The sequence below is a fragment of the Falco peregrinus genome, chromosome 1 (assembly GCF_023634155.1).
Source record: "Falco peregrinus isolate bFalPer1 chromosome 1, bFalPer1.pri, whole genome shotgun sequence".
NCBI classification, from domain to species: Eukaryota; Metazoa; Chordata; class Aves; order Falconiformes; family Falconidae; genus Falco; species Falco peregrinus.
In genome coordinates, this window is record NC_073721.1 from 19,860,993 (window position 1) to 19,881,573 (window position 20,581).

The 20,581-nt window shown below is 45.2% G+C and overlaps 1 protein-coding gene across 4 annotated transcripts in view; it reads right to left on the reverse strand.

The window, feature by feature from the left end:
* The window catches only part of SGPL1 (sphingosine-1-phosphate lyase 1), a 32,387-nt gene extending 21,760 nt beyond the window's left edge, over positions 1-10,627 (reverse strand). The window contains exons 1-4 of one of the 4 annotated variants that reach the window (XM_055800726.1): positions 10,487-10,598; positions 3,528-3,638; positions 2,386-2,508; positions 1,582-1,747 (exon numbers count right to left, since the gene is read on the reverse strand). In XM_055800726.1, the coding sequence (XP_055656701.1) occupies positions 1,582-1,714 (133 nt within the window). In that variant the 5' untranslated portion in view covers positions 1,715-1,747; positions 2,386-2,508; positions 3,528-3,638; positions 10,487-10,598. Of the gene's footprint in view, positions 1-1,581; positions 1,748-2,385; positions 2,523-3,527; positions 3,639-10,486 lie in introns of all 4 variants that reach the window. The other 3 variants (XM_055800730.1, XM_055800735.1, XM_055800720.1) reach the window with 3 other exon arrangements.
* Positions 10,628-20,581: the final 9,954 nt, after the last annotated feature.

Below are 20,581 nucleotides of genomic sequence, written 5' to 3' on the forward strand. Positions count from 1 at the left end.
TCTGCCTCTTCAAACCAGAACAAGTACTGTACCATGAAAACACTCAGGAACATGAAACAGGCTCCCAGACCAAAGAAGGAAATAGCAGTTTAGCCATAACGTGACAAGGATTCTCCCAGTGTCTGGCCGTCTGATAAAGAAAACACATGATGCCAACGGGAGGCAACTCAGGGGGAAGGCGTCAGACAGAGGGAGGAGCAGAAATTCCACCGCAGCCCAAATACTGAAATGACAGAAGCCACTGATGACAAATACCCAAAAACTCCTGGAGCAGCTCTAAAGGCAGGAAGGAAAGCAGGATGACACAGATGCTTTATAGCCACCAAAAATGCCTTTTGACTCCTACAGGCATTCCAACTGAGCACCAGAAGTTACAGGACACAAACCAAGAAACAAACTTTAACAATTGACCACTTTGGGACATGGCAATTTTATCTACATTCCCCCCCTCCCCCATATACATATTTCACTTCATATATTTTGAAAAGCTACATAAATAAGGCCAGTAATTAGTTTTGCACATACTGTAGGAAATACTCATTAACACTCTGACAATAACATTTCCATTGCACATTTTAGTGTGCAGTTTTTTTAGTAACTTCCACAGTGAGAGAAGACTGCAAACTCCTGAAAAATTCAATCTAGTGAGATCTTTTAACAGCTAGTCAATACTTTAAAAAAAAAAAATACTGTACAACAGCACAAATACTAGCCAAGAAGGTAAGATAACCCTGTACTGAGCGAAAGCTTCATACCATTTTGTTCCTTCCATAGACCTCCCCACTATTCAGCTACTCTCATCTTAAAAAGAAAATGGCTGGTTGAAGTTCAGAGAGGCACAGAAGTAAACATCAAGTTAAAAACTTGGTTATTTTTAACAAATTGCCACAGGAGTGTAACCCTAAAGCCTACAGGAACTGAAAAGCACCATGTTCTGCTCTGAGGGCAAGGTATTATCTCTGACCATCACAAAGCAAACTGCGTGTTCATCTAAAGAGATGACACTGAAGAGCTGTCAGAATATCAGAAACCACTCAAAACAGGAAGATGCTCCTAAAAAAAAGAAAAAAATCCACACACCACCACCACATGCAATTATCTTGAACATCCTGAGGATGAAACATGCCTCCCAACACCAAATCAAAACCACATCTCCTCCCCCAGCAGGAAAGGAAACAATCAAGAGCAAGAATTATCCAGATACTTTGCACCAGTGGCTAAGTTCACAAGAATCCAGCTCTCTGATACATTTCCCCAGGTTTTGAGCAAGAAGAAAGTGTTGTGACAAGTAAATGCTGTAGCCAAAAGCAAAAGGGAAACAAGAGGAAAGGAAGGAGATGCAGGCATATTCCAGGCTGGCCTACCGCACCCTCTGAAGAAACGGGGTGAATGTTTCATTGATCAGACAGGCCTTGACCTTAATTTGGAAGAGGGTTTCGTTCATACTAGTTGACAGCAGAAATTCTGTTTTAGGAAGTGTTTGGCTTTCTTTTATCCTCTTTCCTTCCTCAATTTAGGAACAACTCTGCCCCCTCTCCCTTCCCCCCAGACGTAATAAAATCCCCTCTTTCAAATACTTACTTTCAGGCTGGAAGAGGAAGCCATGCAGCCATACACTTAAAAGTGTTGAAGAAAACGTCAACCCAACCAGTTGCCAGGGTTCAAGTCCATCACACTGGGCATTCACAAAGCTCGTTGCTTTCTCCCAATACATCTGGAGGATTTCCTTGTAGGGAATAATGGCATCCTGCACAAAGGAAAGTAAGAAGGATATTGAGAAAAGTTCAAATGCACACAAATAGGGCATCAGAAAGTGCATGAGTCTATTGCATATTAAAATGGTGCTTTTCAGTATGCAGACCCCATGCTTTCCTTAATTCCTGTAAGCAGAACAGGTAGGAGATAGTTGTCATTCTCTTTCTGTCAAGGGCCACTGTTAAAAATACACATCTTGAGAGACTTCAAATATTCAGAGAAAAGTGCCAAGGCCAGATGACTAAGATATGCAAGATATTCAAGACTCATGACAAGATCTTACTACAGTCCAAGAGAAGCAACTGTGTTAACATTTTTTTTCCAAGGAATTATCAGGATTCCTTGGAAAGGATTCAGTAAGTGAAGACTGAACTACTACAATACATCCACCAGAAAGAAGCCACTCTTCATCAGGTACCATCAAAGCACATCTATTAAGTACCTAGGGCTGGATTTTTAAAGAAGATGCAAGCACTCAGCAATTCCTTAACATATAATTAGTACGTTCCATACAAAGGGAGGACGAAAGAGACAAACACTGTTGCTGCCAATATAAAAAACAGAAAACTCTGATGCAATAACAATTACAACGTCAAACTACCAATTATTGTTGGGACAGAGCCCAAGTACCTTAATCAATAGCTTCAAAGCACGCTCTCTTCAAGAGTCTCAGAAGAAGAGGGTAGGGAAACCCGGACATGCACAAGGGAAAAAGGCCACTTCCCCCAAAACAGAGGTCTTCGTTACAATTCCCTGGAAAAAGGTTTCTAGAGATAAGAACAATCCAGGTAATCACACCTTGTTTAGAGCTATGATCAAAGATGAGTATTTGGGAGGGGGTCATTGCATGTTACAGACAAAAACTTGTGCATTTTTACTTTATTTTTTTTAAAGCTTTTTCAGCTGCCCCCAGAGAGCTCTTCAAATCCTTCTGGCCTTTTAACCTACCATCAAGCTTAGTTCTGACCAGTTTTGCTGGGGAATTTTCTGGAGGGATCTCCAGCTCTATGAAGTTTCACTTTCCAAACACCACTGAAAATACATGGTACCTTTCAAAAGATTTGTTACTAAATCTTGAAAGGAATACATCCTTGATACCTATGCTGCCATACTCTTAGTGGGGTTAGAGCAACTTGCAAAGACAGCTATAAATAAACTGCTAAAACTTTCCTTCTCATGACCCTTTACAGATCCCACTTTCAGGTCACGTCAGCAACAGAAGCAGTATTTAATTTTTTTTAAGGTCACCTTTAGGGGTAACGTGTCATACCAATACAACTGGACAGGCTACAAAAAAGCCTGAAAAATCCACATTCTTCCAAATAATCAACAGAGGAAGGCAGGATTTCATTACCGAAAAAACACCACTAATGAATGCTCACTACTTTGGAAAAGCAGTAAAATGCACGTCGTAAGAGAGTTTAAAAATATTTAAGCAACCCAAACATAAAGCTAAAAAATTCCAGCAAAACAACAGTGTCAATCCATTGCAGAGGACTAGTATCACCCCTGCTGAGCACAGGCTGAAGGGGCACAGACTAAACTGGGCAAAACCAGGTCTCCTCATAAGGAGCAGTACCCAGCTGTAAGAAGTCAAACTAGCACCCATCTGCCTAGCAAAAGGCAATTTAAAAACACACCAACTACTTCACCCTTGAAAACAAGGCAGCCACATAAACCGCTGCAGTTAGGCAATGTCCTAGCTAATACCCAGTCCTCCAATCCAGTCACCACAAAGCTGATTTAACCCTAGAATTTAAGGGAAGACCTACCTTTTTCAATTAACCAGAGGTGGTACTTAAGTTTCATCAAGTTTGCACAATCTTCTCTGAAAAACCCTGGGAAGGAGTGTCTAACCAACAATGATGACTTTGGTTCACTGCCTAGAACAAATGACAGGATATCACTCAATTTTGAACTGCACTTAAGGGATGGAAACAGAGTCACTAATGTGGTGTCTCATTAGCTGTTTTCAGCTGATGGCAAGAAAATGCTGCAGCATCGAATATAAAGCGGGCTGTGCTTCTTTCTCCTGAAGATGGACAATACTGTAAAGCTATAAGCTCAACATCGAAACAGAACATGATCTTCTAGACTTAAGTCACTTAAGTCAACGGCCAAGTTAAAATAAAATAAATAAATCTGCCAAGAGATTGATCTCATTCTTGGAGAAAGCTCTGGACAGAAGACCCTAGTCAACTGCACATTTAGTTGTCAAATCACAGCCTCCTCACTGAAACCACTGTGTTCTGCAGCACATCAGCTCTCCACTGGGACAGGAGGAAAAATATGTCAGCTTTTCTAGACTCAACCAATACCAGTGGCAAGTCTTGCAACCTATCACAAGATAAGAAAGCCCACCGGAAAGGCCCACCTGTCTACTCTTTTCCAAGAGCCCATCAAAGCAGTGCTCTGGTCCACAGACTGTCAGAGTCAGGCTGCTCAACTCTGAACTGCCATGATCCCAAGCAAAGCACAGATGGGACTTCTGAAATGCATGACACCACAGTAACCCCAGCATGCTGCCGCACAGAAGTATCTTCTCAGCCACATTACAAGCAAAAAAGGCTCAGGTGCATAACGAAGACATCACGGATGAATGAGCACATCCACCTTTCTGCTGTACTTGTGGTAAGGTAACAAGGCACTGTGCCTCCGCTCACTTTTCTATTCCTGAGATGCAAGACAAAATATTTTACCTTAAGTCCAAGCTAGAGGTATGCACACCAGCATACATGGTAACTCAATGGTATGTCCAAGTTTTGAATAACTAAGAGAAGATTTTCATTATCTTAACTCTAAGCCACTGAAGAATTTCTTTCCCTTTCTTGCTTCAACAATCTGACATCACTCCACAAAGAATACAGTTCAACAGGATGAAGTTTTCTCTCTGTTTCTCATTTTCTCCTTCTTACTTACTTTCATACTTACAAGAGGTTGGAGGATGAGACTGATTAATTTAGGAGGATACCAAAAAGATTTAAAAAAAACAGTGAAAATTGGCATGGAAGAGGAATTAGCAATGAAACAACTGCTCAGCTCCCTAGCTAACTACGCATTCAGTGTTTTTGAAGTGCCTCTTTGCCCCAAAGCATCCAGCAAGATACGAGGGACCTCTACCTTCTGAATTACTGACTTAATCCTACAGAAACTAGAGGGCATTTAGAAAGTTGCATTTGAATGTACTCTAGTTTTATTACCCAACAACATGTGATTGCAGCCTCACTGCTGCAGCCCTACACTGCTTCCTTATTTCACAGGGAGAGGAGAAGGGGTAATAAATATCCCATGTTCAGCCAAGCCATGTGAATCTCTTCCCCTACTGCCCTGGAGAAGCTGCTCCTAACAGAGTAAAAAACAGGTGGGGGTGGGTTTTTTTCTAATCAACCTCAGCCAAAAGAAATGCACATCACATGCAGTAAGAAGAGATGCACTTCCAGCTTTGCAGGATTATAGCATTCATTCACTCCTGCTATTACTGTTTCCCCAGCTGGGCTAAAGACAACAAGCTGACCTGATTTTAAGCATTATCTACAGGACAGAATTTCATGCAAGACAATAACCTGCTTATTTGTGAAGGCATCAAAAAAATAAAGGTTTCCTTTCCCATTACAGGAGAGTAGATAAGCTGGTTTTATTTCCTTAAGAGAACCTTCTACGCACAAAAGCTTCACAAGACATAGGATTATTTTAGAAGGAGTTTAAAAGCCCGACTTATGAGTGCACTAAAAAGCATGAGGGAAAAATATCTCCACTGGAGGATTTGGTTTTAATTCTCAGAGCATTAAGACAGACCCAGGTATCAGACAAAATACTAATTGCTATCATTAGGACTTGCAGTGTTCATTTGTACTGATATTAATGCACCCAGAAACCCAAGCAGTTTACATATTGAATTTTTAGCTCCACAGATTAGGAATACATCCTTAGTACTTTATTTCCAAAAGCCATTAGCTAGCTGAGCTCCTTCCAGGGATAGCACTTAAGCCACTACAAAAGAGGACAAATTAACTGCAGTAATGCTCTCCTGTCCCAGATGATAGAAAAGAGGGGGGAAAAATGTCAGAACTAAAGAGAGCACATTTTGCAGTTTTGCCAGAACAGTATTTCCTCGGCTGTGAGTTTTAGGACTCAAAATAAGCCTTAAAAAAATAAAAATAAAAAGAGACAGAGAAACAGGCAGTAAACTGAAGGACCTCACACTATTGTTATAAGTGCCTCCCGTTTCTGACACTGTAAAGTGGAAGCACCGTTAAAAGTTTACCTGTGGAAAAAGTAGAAAAAATGTTTTATCAGCAGAATTTTTCTCCCCCCAGGAGAGTATTCAAAGTGGGCCACAGAATAAAAGTAGCTTTTAAAGGCAAGTTTATTTTAAGCAATAACATGAGTCTTAAGCTCACTGTGTGAGTAGGAGCTGCTAAGACCAAACCACATCCTCAGCTTTCACCTGAGGCCACACATTTTCCCAAACCAGGGACCCTGTGACACCTTGCCATGCCCAAACCTTAACATCTGCGTTTGCCATTTGTCTTCCTCACTTAACAGAGCCAGTGAACGAGGCAGTGTCATGCAACTTGGCACGCAGAAAATCAAGGCAGAAAGAGATCACTCACAGCAACTGCATGAGCTAGGTCAACTCTGATTACGGCAACATGAAGAATACAGGTATTACCGCTGTAATTAAGGCCTGTGCCCTATGTAACAAGTTTTTCCCAGGAGAATGCTTCCTGATTAAAAATAAACCACACAAAACCAGCAACGACACAGCAGCTTCATTTATTTATTCAGCTCCTAAGAAGGAGGAAGACTTCAATTAGCCATGCCTTAGCTAACACTTTGTTGCCTGTACATGCTCTGGCCACAAAAGGCATGTCTACACAGCATAACTGGCCTAGGTGCAGGTAAGTACTGGACTTGCAAGCTGCCAGCCAGCCAGCTTCTTACTGGAGAGCCAGGGAATGGGACTGAGCAATGTCACTTCAGCCTCGAAGGGTACCAGTTGCTGCATGTGCCTGCAGTGTTTTGATTTGCACTTCAGTAGTGAAATCTGCTCCTCTGTCCATCCCTCCCTGCCAGCCCCAGTGTGACAAATATCTTTACATAAGCACCGGGCAGAAAGTATTTGTTAGTCACCTCCTAATTATAGCTCAGGGTTTGGCCTGCATGCTGCCCCCTCACCAAAGGATGTGGGCACAGAGCGATGCCATACACAGGATCTTTCAGAAATCAAGTCAGGAACCTTTAGATGCATGGGCTGAACTACATGAAAGAAAAAAAAATCCAGGTCATGCTCATCTTACCACAGCTTCCTGGCACCACCAGTTTCTTCTGCATTCATTTATTTCCACCATTGCCATAATGAAACTTTTTCTTTTGTTTGTTTTCAGAGCAATGGCAATTTTTTTTGGCCATATACAGTGGTTGCTAAATTAATGTATACATACTATCCCACCAGCCCTGAGAGTTCAAGGGGAGTGGCTAGACAATGGCTAATTATAGCTTCAGCACAAAAACAAACAAGGGAGCAACTCACAGTAACAGCAACAGCATCCCAGATTCCACTGCAGAGAAGGTAGGTAAAACTACCAAAACAAGATGGAGAAAGGCCGATTTGAGGCTCAAAAAATGTGCAGTTTTACAACAGCCTGAATGAAACCAAATCAGGCACGACTGCAGATTTCATTTAACCCAAAACGTGCACAAGATATTTCTACCTATTGTTCACTTTGCTCACTACAACAAACCAATTTATAAAGCAAAATTTCTGGAAACATCTAGGCATGCTCCAGGTAGCACAGATCTCAAATCTCAGAGACAGGGTTCAGTCAACAGATGTCCTACATGAACCTGTTACGGAACTTTATGGGTCACCGGCTCCAAGAAGGTCCAGTTTTCGCAAGGAATCACCCTCTCTCAGCATCCACAATAATTAGGATTAAAAAAAGTGCTCAGTTCCCTGTGTGCTGGGACTCATCTGGACACATTTGTTCATTCTTCCACTCAGAATCCTCACAGATGCAAATCACACAGTCCTTTCTGCATGCCTTCTGGGGAACAAAACGGGTATTTATTTGAAACATTTTGCTAGTATCTCAGTGCCATGCAGAGGTACGTGCAGCATTAGGAGATAAAGTCTTGGTGCGAGCTGTCTGAAAGCAGACTATAGCATAGCAATTATTCTGGGAATGGGCATCCACGAACAAAGGCAGCATCAAGACCTGGCACAGCTTTCTAGCAGAGTTATGCAAGCCTCTTGACAAAGCCCCTAGTATCAGCACAAACTGAATGCCACTATTATACATTAATGACTCTGTTCTTGGGCAACTTTGACCACAGTGCAGCATCCTCGAAGACTATCTTATCAACACCAACGCACAAAACCCTTTGGCCCTTCTGATACCTAGTCACATGTGCTTCCCCATACGTGGCACAGATGGATCTTGATAAGCTTTGAGTGTCAAAGGAAACAGAAACACACAGAACATAAGGGCTTTCAAGTGACTTTTACCTGGAAATTTCTGAGACACACAAATCTTTCCTAAAAAGGAATAAGGAAAATGGTATCACAATCACTACAGCCCACTGCAAAGACACCAACGCACCTGCTACTACAACATCAATTGACAAAATCCAAATCTCAGTTATACATCCCACTCTAAGGACAGTACCAAAACATACTTCAAAGCCCCTATGGCTCCACTAACCAGTAAAGGGCCATTTAGCCAGTACACAGAGATTTCAGTACTAAGTACTCCAGAAAAAAAGGCCTGCTGATTCTTGAAAGGGAATGTCTTCAACCACCTGGGACACAGGAAACAAAAGCCATAGTTCTGGTCAAAATGCATCACTCCATTTCCAAAAACTAGAGAGCATCAACGGATCAGGCCTTCTGAAACAACCCTCATTGCATGCTGGGGTCTGTGGTGGGGTGCACAAGATCGGATTGAAACTATGCCTTTTTATTGCCAGAACAGAGTGTTTGGCAGAAAAGATAAGCAACACCTCAAAATCCATACTTACAGAAAATAGGCTATACTGAATCCCTTTTGCCAAGAGAGTCACAGCAGGGTTTTGTTTGCTGCCACACCAGTCAAACCACATGCACACAATAAATGCTGTGATTAGTTTTATCCTAACACCACCAAACCACAGATATATGCACTGAAGAAATCAAAGGCAATGAGCCAGATGTCATCTCAGCAGACCTTCCCCTGCTCAGGTCAGCAATACATCTGTGACTTTAAAGGGTAGTGAGATGGTGGAAACCTCTTAGTATGCTAGAAGCACACAGTACATGAGAGAATCAGGGTGGTTTTTTCTCATTTAGGTAGGAAAGTTTCTAGTCCCTCACAATCCCTTTGACTAAGGTCGTGGGAAGGATCGCAGAGTAAAACCACAGTTTAGGAAAAATGCTATGTATCAGTGTTCCTCCAGAAAAAGCTTCAGCCCCTGAGTATACAGCCAGCTTCATTAGCTTTCCAGAACCTGAAACCCTGTGCAGTAGCTACTCTTTAGTCTAACAAACAAAGCAGCACACCTGTGCAGGTCTTCCAGACGCAGTAAGTAGAATAGCAGTTTTCTCCACAAAGCCTTGGCACAGAGAGACTAAGGTGAGAACAGCCTGACCACACAGCATGCTCCCAGCAACCCCAGGCCAGTCTAGACCACACCGTGCAGAAGGTGCGCGGTATTTACTCAGTTCCAAAAGAGCTAGCTTTTGGCAACTTGAAAGCAACTAAAACACAAGCCGTACAAGCTCTCGATGCTGTCCCAGGCTACACATGCCAACAGATGCAAGGCATGTGACGAGCTCTGCCTTTGTCCCCCATGTTGAGGTGGTGACACACTAGTTGGGCACAGCTCCACACCACAGTGGGAAGAGGAAGCAGCACTTGAGTGTTTGGGCATGGACAGCCGCTCCCCATGACCAAGTGGGAAAAGACAGTTGGCCAGAGATGATGCTATTTCGTCTACCACCCAGTAGCAGCCACAATTTCAAGGTACCTTTCGGCAGGGGGGAAAACTAGCACTCTTTCCAGGTTTAAGGACTCAGAAAAATGCATGCCATACCACTGTGTGCCAAAGCCAGCTATATTTCAAGCAACGCCGGTTGCAACTGAAGAGTTTGTTTCTCTGCTCCTTCTAGCCCAAATTTAAAAATCATAAATAAGTAAACCAAGTGTTCATTAGCCATCTACCTTTTATCAGAACTCAGGCACCTTCACCAAAATCCAGACCAAGCAGGGGAAAAAAAAAAAAATCCCACCCCACCCCGCTGAAATAAACCCATAGAGCCTGCCGAAAACACCATTTCTAACCCTCCCTGCCCTGAAACGAGACACCTGTGGGGGACAAGGAAAGCACTGCATGGCTTGCAGGCCTGCAAGTGACGCACACACATACACAACCCCCCTCACAATTCAGGGGTAACGCACGGGCCTCGCCCGGCCGCCGGGGGGGGGGGGGGAGGGGGCGGGGGGGGGGAGGGCCGGCGGACCCCTCCCGCCGGAGCCCCCCCCCCCCCCCCCCCCGACACCCCCCCCGGCGGCCGGGCTAGGCCAGGTTGCCCCTGAGAGGCGACCGAGAGCCCCCGGCCCACACCCGCCCTCCGCCGGACAAGGCCCCGGCCTCACCGCCTCAGAGCCGGGCCAGCACAGGCCGCGCCGGGGGACACCCTTATCCTTCGCCCCACCGTGCGCCGGCCGGCTGAGGGACCCACCACCCCGCTCACCATCGCTGCTGCTGCTGCCGCCGCCGCCGCCACCACCACCTCCTCCTCCTCCTTCTCCTCAGCCTCGCAGGGTCCCGGCGCGGCCCCGCTCTTCCCCGCCCCGACACCGAGATTGCCCGGCGCCTCCCCGCCGCGCCCTCACGGCAGCGCCGCCTGCTGGGCGGCTTCCCGCCACTGCCGCCCGCCCTTACGCGCCGCTCCGCGCTTTGGGCGGGAACGCAAGGGCGAGCGGCGGGCGGCAGTGGCGGGAAAACGCTCCCTCCGCGTTTAAGGGCTGCAAAATCGGCGCTGCAGCACCCGCGGAACGCTGCCTTTTGGTTAAAAGCCTCCCAAAAAAAAGAGGGGGTTTATAAACCACCCTCGCCCCCTGCTTGGTGTTGGCACCCCAGGTCTGAGGAGCTGCTTCCACACGCCACGGTGACCGGGGAAACTTCCACGGAGAGAGGAGCACCTGACAACGGCAGCTGGGAAGATTGAGGAGCAAGCAGCTCCCTGAGCTCAGAGTCCTAATTAGCAAAGCAGGAGGAGGCCCCTTGGGTTCAGGAGGTCTGCATTAACAGAGTCATCTTTGTGCACCGAGGATAGTGGGTTAGTGCAAGATCAGCTGAGGCTGATGACATTTTATTCAGAGGCCATGCCAGTATACTTCCAATTGCTCTTAACCCCTGTCACTGGATCTATGACACATTTGTAAGCGGCACAGCATTCCTGCGTTTTCTGGGAAGAAAGTTTTCTGTGCAAGTTTTAAGACAAGGGCTACTGGTCAAACAGAGCATTAAACCCTTCTGGGTGGATCAGGTGTGACCCCGTGTCAAACACCACAAGCAGGGTATAGTTTGGGACCAGCCTCCCACAAGCACAGCTTTATTAATCTAGGTACCCTGGGTAAACACCACCTGGCAAACATCCAAAGGATATTTAAGTTGTGGGAAGCAACACTGAGGAGCAGTCATGTTACAGAGTAGTTCCAGCTAGAAGGGAACCTGCAGATCAGTCTAGTCCAACTGCCTGACCACTTCAGGGCTGACCAAAAGTTAAAGCATGTTATTGAGAGCATTCATCCAAATGCCTCTTGAACACTGACAGGCTTGGATCATCAACCACCCTTCTAGGAAGCCTTTCCAGGTGTTTGACCATCCTCTTAATGAAGAAATACTTCCTAATGTCAAGGCTGAACCTTCCCTGATGCAACCTTGAACTATCCCTACACAGAACATCACATCACTGGATCCCAGGGAGATCGGCACCTCCTTCTCCACTTCCCCTCCTCAGGAAGCTGCAGAGAGCAATGGGATCACCCCTCCTTTTCTCCAAACTAGACAAACCCACAGTCCTTAGTTGCTCTTCATAGGATGCTTCCAGTTAGGTAGCATCTAATTTGCAAAGAGGGAGGTAGCCAAGGGATGTTTCACAGCACTAGGAAACATGCCCCAAGTGTGGGACAGGAGCGGGGGGGGGGGGGGGGGGGCGGGGAGGGGAGGGCTGTCTCTGCAGAATGAAAGGCAACCTGGAAAGAGAGATGGACAACAGCAAAAAGAAAGGGAAATCATATTACAAAGCCAACCATAACCTGGGCCACATCAAAAGCAGCGTGGCCAGCAGGTCCAGGGAGGCGATTCTCCCCCTCTGCTCCTCTCTGGTGAGACCCCACCTGGGGGTACCAAGTCCAGCTCCGGGCCCCCAGTGCAAGGAGGACACGGACCTGTTGGAGCGAGTCCAGAGGAGGCTGTGAAGATGATCAGGGGGCTGGAGCACCTCTCCTGTGAGGACAGGCTGAGGGAGTTGGGGTTGTTCAGCCTGGGGAAGGGAAGGTGCCAGGGACACCTTACAGCGACCTTTCAGTACTTAAAGGGGACTGCAAGAAAGCTGGAGAGGAACTTTTTACAAAGACATGTAGTGACATGGCAAGAGGGAATGGTTTTAAACTGAAAGAGGGTAGAGTTAGATGAGTTAGTAGGAAGAAATTCTTTACTGCAAGGGTGGTGAGGCACTGGCGCATGTTGCCCAGAGAAGCTGTGGATGCCCCATCCCTGGAAGCATTCAAGGCCAGGGTGGATGGGGCTTTGAGCAACCTGGTCTAGTGGGAGGTGTCCCTGCCCATGGCAGGGGGGTTGAAACTAGATGTTCTTTAAGGTCCCTTCCAACCCAAACCATGCTATGGTTCTATGATAAACATTTAAAGTAAGTAGTTCCTTGTGCAGTGACAGCAGAGCAGCCTAGTCTCAGGTAAGGTTGTGTTTTGAGGGCAAACACACAAGTGGATGCTCTGGTCACCAGTAAGTGGTGTGAACTGGACAAATACCATAGTGGCATTTGGCTTGTTTCCAGCCCAAAAATTAACGTGTGGAGCAACTGCAGTTCAGTGTGTCACAGGGTGATGCCTCTGCCACTGGCATGGTGTGTTAGCTTGAGCAACTGCCCCTCTTCTTTAAGATGGCAGCAGGAGCAAGTGCTCATCTTCACCCGGGCCTACACAGAAGCTCTTGGAGAGCAGCGTCTGAAGCCCACGCTCAACCAGTTTTTAGATAACCACTGGCAGCTTTGCCAGAGTTGAATCAAAACTGGCAGTTGTTTGATGCCCCATGTATCCATAATAAAGCATTTGAGGTGCACCTTTTGTTGCAAGCTTCCAAACCTACTAAGACATTAGGTTTGTTAAAAGTAAAACTGAAGATTTCTGGTTAGTCACTCCAGAACACATCTTGGCTTTAAAAAATGTATAAATCTGTACATTCTTTTGCACAGATGTAGGTGTGGCTTTTTAAACATTTGCATTTAACCTCCCATGCTTTTGTTTTTGCAATGTTTTGAAATGGGTATGCAAGTATCAGCTCTTGGCATTTGTAGTTAGCACAAATATTTAACTCTGTGCAGCACTACAAGTGCTAACTGTTTTTGTCAGCTGTCACCATGCCATCCAAGCTGTCTCCTCACAGAAGATGGCATCTTACATAAGTCAGCAGACCGTACTTTCATCTCAAAAAAAAACCCCAACTGCCCTCTTGGGTTTGTTTTTAGAAGTATTCCTAGATATCAGATGTTCTTTTTAGCAGAAAAGGGAACAAACAGATCTTTTACTAACCCCCTATCAGTCTCACAAAGTAGGTCTTCTTCCCATGCACTTGCCAAGCAAGAAAGCATCTATTTGAGACAACCCCGAACAAGCTGTGTTTTCTGATTGAAACAACCTCTGCAACAAGCACTGAGGCCCCCAAACTTCTAGAAAAATGTTGCTATTTGGAAAATATCCTTATAAAAAAACCAAACATGTACATCCAAGTAACATCTTGCTCTCAAGGGGATAAGAGGAAATCTTATTTGTTCCTTCAGCCCTGAAAAAATCCTCTTAGGATGCATCATTGCAAGCCTTGGTGGTGTGTGCTTTACATACACCTTCACATAATGCCAAGAAACAGAGAGCTTGATTCATTTAATATGGTAATAACACAGGTGGAAAGAAGTACTATATCTCACTATAAATATATAAACTGGGGGAGGAAGAGACACACTGGGGAGGGAGAGGAGCCATTTGGGTGAGAGGACAATGGTGGCATGAGAACAAACGGATGCAGGCTGGCCCTGAACCCATTTAGCCCAAGAACTGCAAGAGGGTTTGTAGCCATGGGAGTGCTGAGGCTCTGCAACAGCCTTTACATCAGAGTAGTAACAACTTGCAGGTCTCAAAAACCAGAGCCACTTCTCCAGCGCACATTACAACAAAGGACCGTGGCTTCTTCACAGCTTTACATCTGAGTTTAAGACCCTATCTTGAAACTGGAAGACTTACTCCATGGATATTAGGTTTTCTGTATTTGTTTAAAGGGTTTCCATTTCTCTCTGCTCCATCACACAGCTGAGCTCCTCCACAGCCCAGGCAGAAATGGCTTTTGCCACTTTCAGATAAAAAAAAAACAAAACACCAAACAAAAAACCAGAAAGTACCTCTGCTTCTTCTTGCTGGTGCTGGGGTTGGTGGTGTGGCTGTGCCAAAGCAGCTGCTCACAGAGAAAAGGGAGTTGCCTTTCCCAACAGCAGCCAGCCATCACCTGAGCTTCCGGCCCAGCTCTCCATCCATCTCTGCTGCTGCTGGCCCCAAGAAGAGCTGCCAGGGGGAGCCTGGGGCCAAGGAGCAGGACAGCCAGGCTCGAGCTGACCTAGAGCCTGGTGCAGAATAAGGCCAAGAGGTTAGGTTTGCTGGAGGATGATCACTCTTAGCACTCGCTGCCTCCTAGCAATGCCAAGAAGACCTCTCCCACAGAGCTTCCATCTGGACACCTCCACTCTGCCAACGAGAATGCCTGCCAGCATTGCTCATGCTGACACAGAGCTCTTGCACCCTCCTTTAAAGGCTGTCTTGGGAAAGGGGCTGGAGAGAGAGAACCAAAGGAGTCATGGTTTACCCAATGAGGCGCTCTCTGCCAGCAGGACTGTTAGCATTACACTGTGTGTGGGCATTACAGGTTACATATTTCAGGGAAGAAGTGTCATTGAGATCAATCCAGCAGGACTAATCAGTTCAAAGGCTGATGCAAAAGTCAAGTCTGAAGTGGTAGAGTAAGAAAAAACAGAGTGCTTTTATTGCTTTCCACAAAGTAATGAGAAGAGAGGATTATAACAACATTCTGAAAGGAACAAACCTCTCTTTCTTCCTTGGGCCCTGGCTCTGCCTGCTCACTCCTGCAAGCAAGCAGCAACCGGCTGGGGGGGAAAAAGAAGCTGCAGTGGAGCAGTGCAAGCACACACCTCTGTCCAGGTGTCAGCAGCACCCTGGCTGCAACACACATTGGTGAGACACCTGCACAAGGTGGAGAGGAAAGCATAGATTTAAATATTTCTGGTGATAATTTTAAAGGGATATTGCATTCTTGATGTAGTTTAAGGTAGTAACAGATCTACCTATTCAACCCCATTTTGCTTAGATCTGGCAATCCTGAAGAGAAGGTATGGGGTAACCTTTAAAAGACAGAGGGAAGCAATGGGATTTGATGTAGATTTAAGGGTCTTTATGTACATCTGATCAGGGGGCTTCTTTTAGAGACCAAGTTACTTTCTCTGATTCCGTAAGACTTAGAATCATTCATATTTGCCATTTACAAGCAGTTTAACATCACCTACCTAAGCACATCACCAACACCACATTAAGAAACAAACCAGTAGGTAAGCCATTAGCAAGCCTCCAGCTGTAACTGTCAGACATAAAGGAAGGTACAACAAGCTGTGCTCCTACAAGAAGCATTGCTCCCCACTTCAGCAGCAGGCAGGAATTACAATCTCTGCTCCAGCCAGCCATGGCTTGTAGGAGATGGAGATAAGCAGCACATTGGCTTCCCAGAACAGACCACGACAAGTACACATTGTGTCTCAACCCAGACTCATTTCCTTTCCAAACATTCCCTCCTGACTGATTAAAGACCACAGTATGTGGTGCTGGGAAGCTGGTAGCAGCTGCCAACCACACCAAGAAGCTGCCAGGTCAGCAGATACAGACCTCCAAAGGTTCCTCCACCCCACCACACTGGTAAACCCTCTCTGCTGCACAGCCAGGAATACAGAACATGCAGCTGAGGAGCCCACACAGCTCCAGGGCCCAGCCCTGCCAAAAGGGTTGTAAGTGCATGTGAGGATCTGAAGTTCACAGCTGCACAGCGGGAGTGTGGAGCCGTTTTGTTTGATTTCAAGAAGACATGCTTCTGAAGCATAAAAGCAGGGTCAACAAAATTGAAGTTGCATGCGTTGCCTGCTAATGCTGTTCTAGCTAAGGCTTGAGTTGTAATAGAAATAGTCCACTGACCAGTTATACTTGCTTGTTTAGAGGATGTGAAAGGCCCAAGGTACCATTTGTACTGGCTTCCCCCATCCTTTTCCCTGCTTAACCAAAGAACAGGGGCAATATCATACTGAACATCCACAAAAGCATCCATAACTAGTACAGTGCTGATGCAGTCTGTAAGTAGTTCATTAGCTAAGCAAGTAATCTCAAAAACCTGGTGATATTGTTAGTGGAATCATTTTAAGAAAAGAATCTGCTGTTTAGGAATAGAAAATAGAACCAGTAAAACTATGTAAATTTAGTGTTCCCCACAAGCAGTTTGTGAGGATCAAGACCCACATTTTCATCCAAACATCCGTGATGACACAACACAGCCCAAATCACACTTCCCCTGTCATTTAGTCTGCGGTGTTAGTGTGTTGTGTACAGATCTTGGGGGAGCAGAAGACAAGAGATCTGATGGTAAAGAGGAACATTGTCCTCCCCTTTTCCCTTCCACCACTCCATGACTCACATCAAGCAGATGGCCACAACACGTGCAAGACCATAAAGATCAGCCAAACAGCTGCTGGGGCACAACCCATCACATCAAATCCCAATTCATGCACCCGTTGCTCAGCTTTTACAAACAAACATAATCCTGATTTTGCAAAGTGCGAGCATGATGTGTTTTAGCATGACTTGCTCCGATCTGACTGCTCACATCCCTATTACACAGGACACTTGTAACTCAACTACAAGATGCTGTTATAAGGACAGCCCAGATCTAGGCTGGTTACAGCCTCAGATTGCCTCAGGGAAAACTGCATCAGTGCCCTTGTAAGATTTGTTTGCCATGTTGCTTGCCATGTCGATATGCACATGGGTGTGATGCGTTGCAGAGACTGAGCCGAGTGCAGCATATCCAGCCTGACTGCTCCATGAAAATGTGGTTACTTAGACCTTTGTCAACAGGAGCTTTCTTCCCCCAGCTTACCCTGAAGGCCTACAGAGGCAAGTCTGGTCCTGAGCAGATGCTCTAAGCCTCAACTCAAAGTACAGCACAAACAATCAAAATTTACAATGTATAAAATTAAACACATTAATACACCTTTGAGGGACATGGACTGGAAGAAAACTCATACCAATCAGAAGAACAGACTTTTAGAAAGCAATATAAAAATAAACAAGCTCAAAGGGCCCTTACGATGAAAGCCTGACATGAGTTTACATAAAAAAAACATTATGTCTGGTTAACCTGGAATTTTCCAGTTGATTTGACTTATAACTAAGCAGATCGAGAACAGTAGCTATTTTCTACACAAGCAAAGTTCTTTTCCTGTAATCGCTATTGATGCACTTTTATATTGTGCACATATGGGCTCAGTTCCTGAAGCAACTGTACAGTATTCTTATTTGGCAGGCAGCGTAGGTTCTCATCTTATAGAAAATTACACTGAAATTGGTGGAATTAAAAGAAATCCCATTTCTTTTCCCATTTCCAAGTTGTTCAGGACAGAAGCTACTCAAAGTGATGAAATACAAGCACTTGGAAATAAATATTTATGTTATTCATTTTGTCTATCTATTAAGAAATACAAAGCTCTTTTTTTGTAAACTCTACAGAAAAAGTTTAAAGAACTCTAAACAGTGTAATGTATTTTCAACATTTTCCTCCCTAGGAACTTAGGAAATTACTTAGCTTCATGACTGCAGCACAAGATTGGGAAATGGCAGATCAGTCTAAGAGCGGCAAGTCTTGAGAAGAAAAATAGATACAGGGATTATCATTTTGCCTTTTCTGTCTGGTTTTACAGTCCTACATGTAGCTCCCCAAAATAAATTGTTACCTTTCTAGAAAGAAAGGGAAAAGCCTATTGAGTCCAGAGCAATTAGCATTAGACACCATCTGCCACAAGCTGAAAACAGGAAATGTTCAACTTCTTGAATAATCTAAAACGCTGAGCAGCAGTTTGCAACATCTACGATTTCTGGCCAGCCTGAGGGTTTCTTGCAAATGCTGACCCCAGCACTCCCAGACCAGGCATTGCTGATAATGTTTATGGCAACAATACTTTAGGCTTTCCTTTCCAGGGGATGTTCCTGCTGAAGGACACCAAGCCCACTCCTGCCCCAGTTAGCGCTCATAGGGGAGTAATTTAAGGGTCAGCTGGGAGGTGACACCAGACTACAGACATGTCCTAGTGCCATCCTCTGGTCCTCCCCAGCCTGTCCCTCCTGTTGCCACTACTGCTGTGGGATTCTGCCCTCCTTCCTGCCCTGGTTTCATGTCCACTTTGGAATCCCTCTGATCTCTATAGATAGGTCTGACAATTTCCCTGCTCAAGACACACGTTTCTTTCCAAAGGCACTAGATTTTTTTTAAATATCAGTGGCATAAAAGAGTGAGATGGACCAGATGGCACCAACATCAGCACTATCTTCCTAGTGCATTCGCATGCATATGACTGCCATCAAGCCCCATCTCTACTGCCCCAAGACATGCACTGATAGGTACCAAAAAAATTAAAGGTCATATTGCTGCCAGGAGGCAGGCCCTGGCATTCTCAGACGTCCTTTGATAGCACATTCCTGCCCTCTCTGTTAAGGATGCTCTGGGTGCAGGAAGCTGAAAGAGTCCTCATCCAAAGCAGAGGAGTTGTTTGTTTGCATATTTACTTTATTAGTGTCACCCTTTCAAGGCAGCAACAGGGCCTGAAACATCCACAGAACCAAAAAGGCACCTGGGAACTTCACCCAACAAAACCTCACTTCTCCTCCCATGGCTCCCTTGCTGGTCCTCAGGTGTGGAGCAGGTGATGGGTACACAGGAACCAGCAGAGTTCAGGTTTTAGTCCTGGACTTTCTTCCACAGCTGTAAGAGTTCAGAGGCCTGGGTTAAGTCATCTTTGAGATGCTTTCCAGCACTATGCCCTTAAAACAGCTTAGGGAATCATCCCACATTCTTGTTCAATTGCATAGCACAGCCTACAAGCAAAGGCACATCAGACAAGGTTTGGATGAGATCCCTACACTTTCAGCTGTCTTTTAACAGTTGGTGCTTGCACAAGCACTTTGAGAGCGTTTGACCACCCTAAGTGCAAGGATCCAGCCCAGTCTGGAGCAATTTCATGAACTGCCGCATCCTGCGGCACACTGGCTTTGGTCAGCCATCCAAGCAGCATACTAGCATCACTCTAGAAAATTTTGGCTTCCCCCCCCCCCAACGTTACATTGGGTGATTTCTTGAGAGTTACAAAATAAACTTTAAAAGTAAACCAGACTTGTAAAACCAAAAAGATGACAATTCTCAGCATAACAGCAATAGTTTTACCATTGAACTGAATTAGCCCAGTAGATGTTTAAATACTTGGATACAAACTTCTTACTACTCCCTTGGCAGAGTAAGTTCAGTCCAAGCTGGAAAGCACTGCAAGCTGTTACCAGGCAATTAGACCACAACTGAGGCAGCTTCCAACACCTACCCAGCAGCAGCTATTTGAATTCAGAGAAAATCCTTCTTGCCAAGGACTAGGTAGAGGCACTGCTCCCTGCCAGAGGCACCTTTCCAACTGGATTTGGATTACTGCAACAAGTACCTTGCAGTCCTGGCTTCAGAGTGGCTGTAACAATATTTGCAATTTCAACTTGTTCTTTCAGTGTTGCAATTGTTTTCCCACTGATTTCTTCAGAGCTGCTTGTCAGTGAAAAACTTTCTAGCCTCACTCTGGAGGCAGAGGAGAAAGAAGCAATTACCTTTCCCTTTAACAAAGAAACCCCAGCATTTTGCAAGGCAAGCAAGCAGAAATTAAAAGTCATGGGCTTTAACCAAATAGGGCCAAAATTCTCTCAGATGTCATGTATGTGCCAAAGAATTTCCATATTTGTTTCTTTGCTATCACATGCTGACACCAAACATATTTGGCAACAAGGAAATACAATACTGAGTATCCCATATCGCACAGCAGATTGAGCCTCAGCATGGTAAAGCCTCCCAAAAAGCCAATTAGAAGATGGGTACCTGGAAGTCAGCTAACAGTCCCATACTTGTAACAGTAATCCCCATCTTGGAAAACTGTATTCTATCATCATCTGCATGTACTCACACGTATCAGTTTATTATCTCCGAGTCTCACAAGGGACCCGTTCCTGGAACACAGCTACAGCTGCAACCACTATATTTGGTGCACAGACATGCCACAGAACTTACGGTCTCCTTCCAAATTCTAATGACAGCAAACTACTCTCAACAGCCCCATGGTGGAAATTAGCCTGAGAAGACTGTATAATTGCTCCTCATTATCTGTGTGGCACAGAAACCACAGCTGGATTTATCCCACTTCACT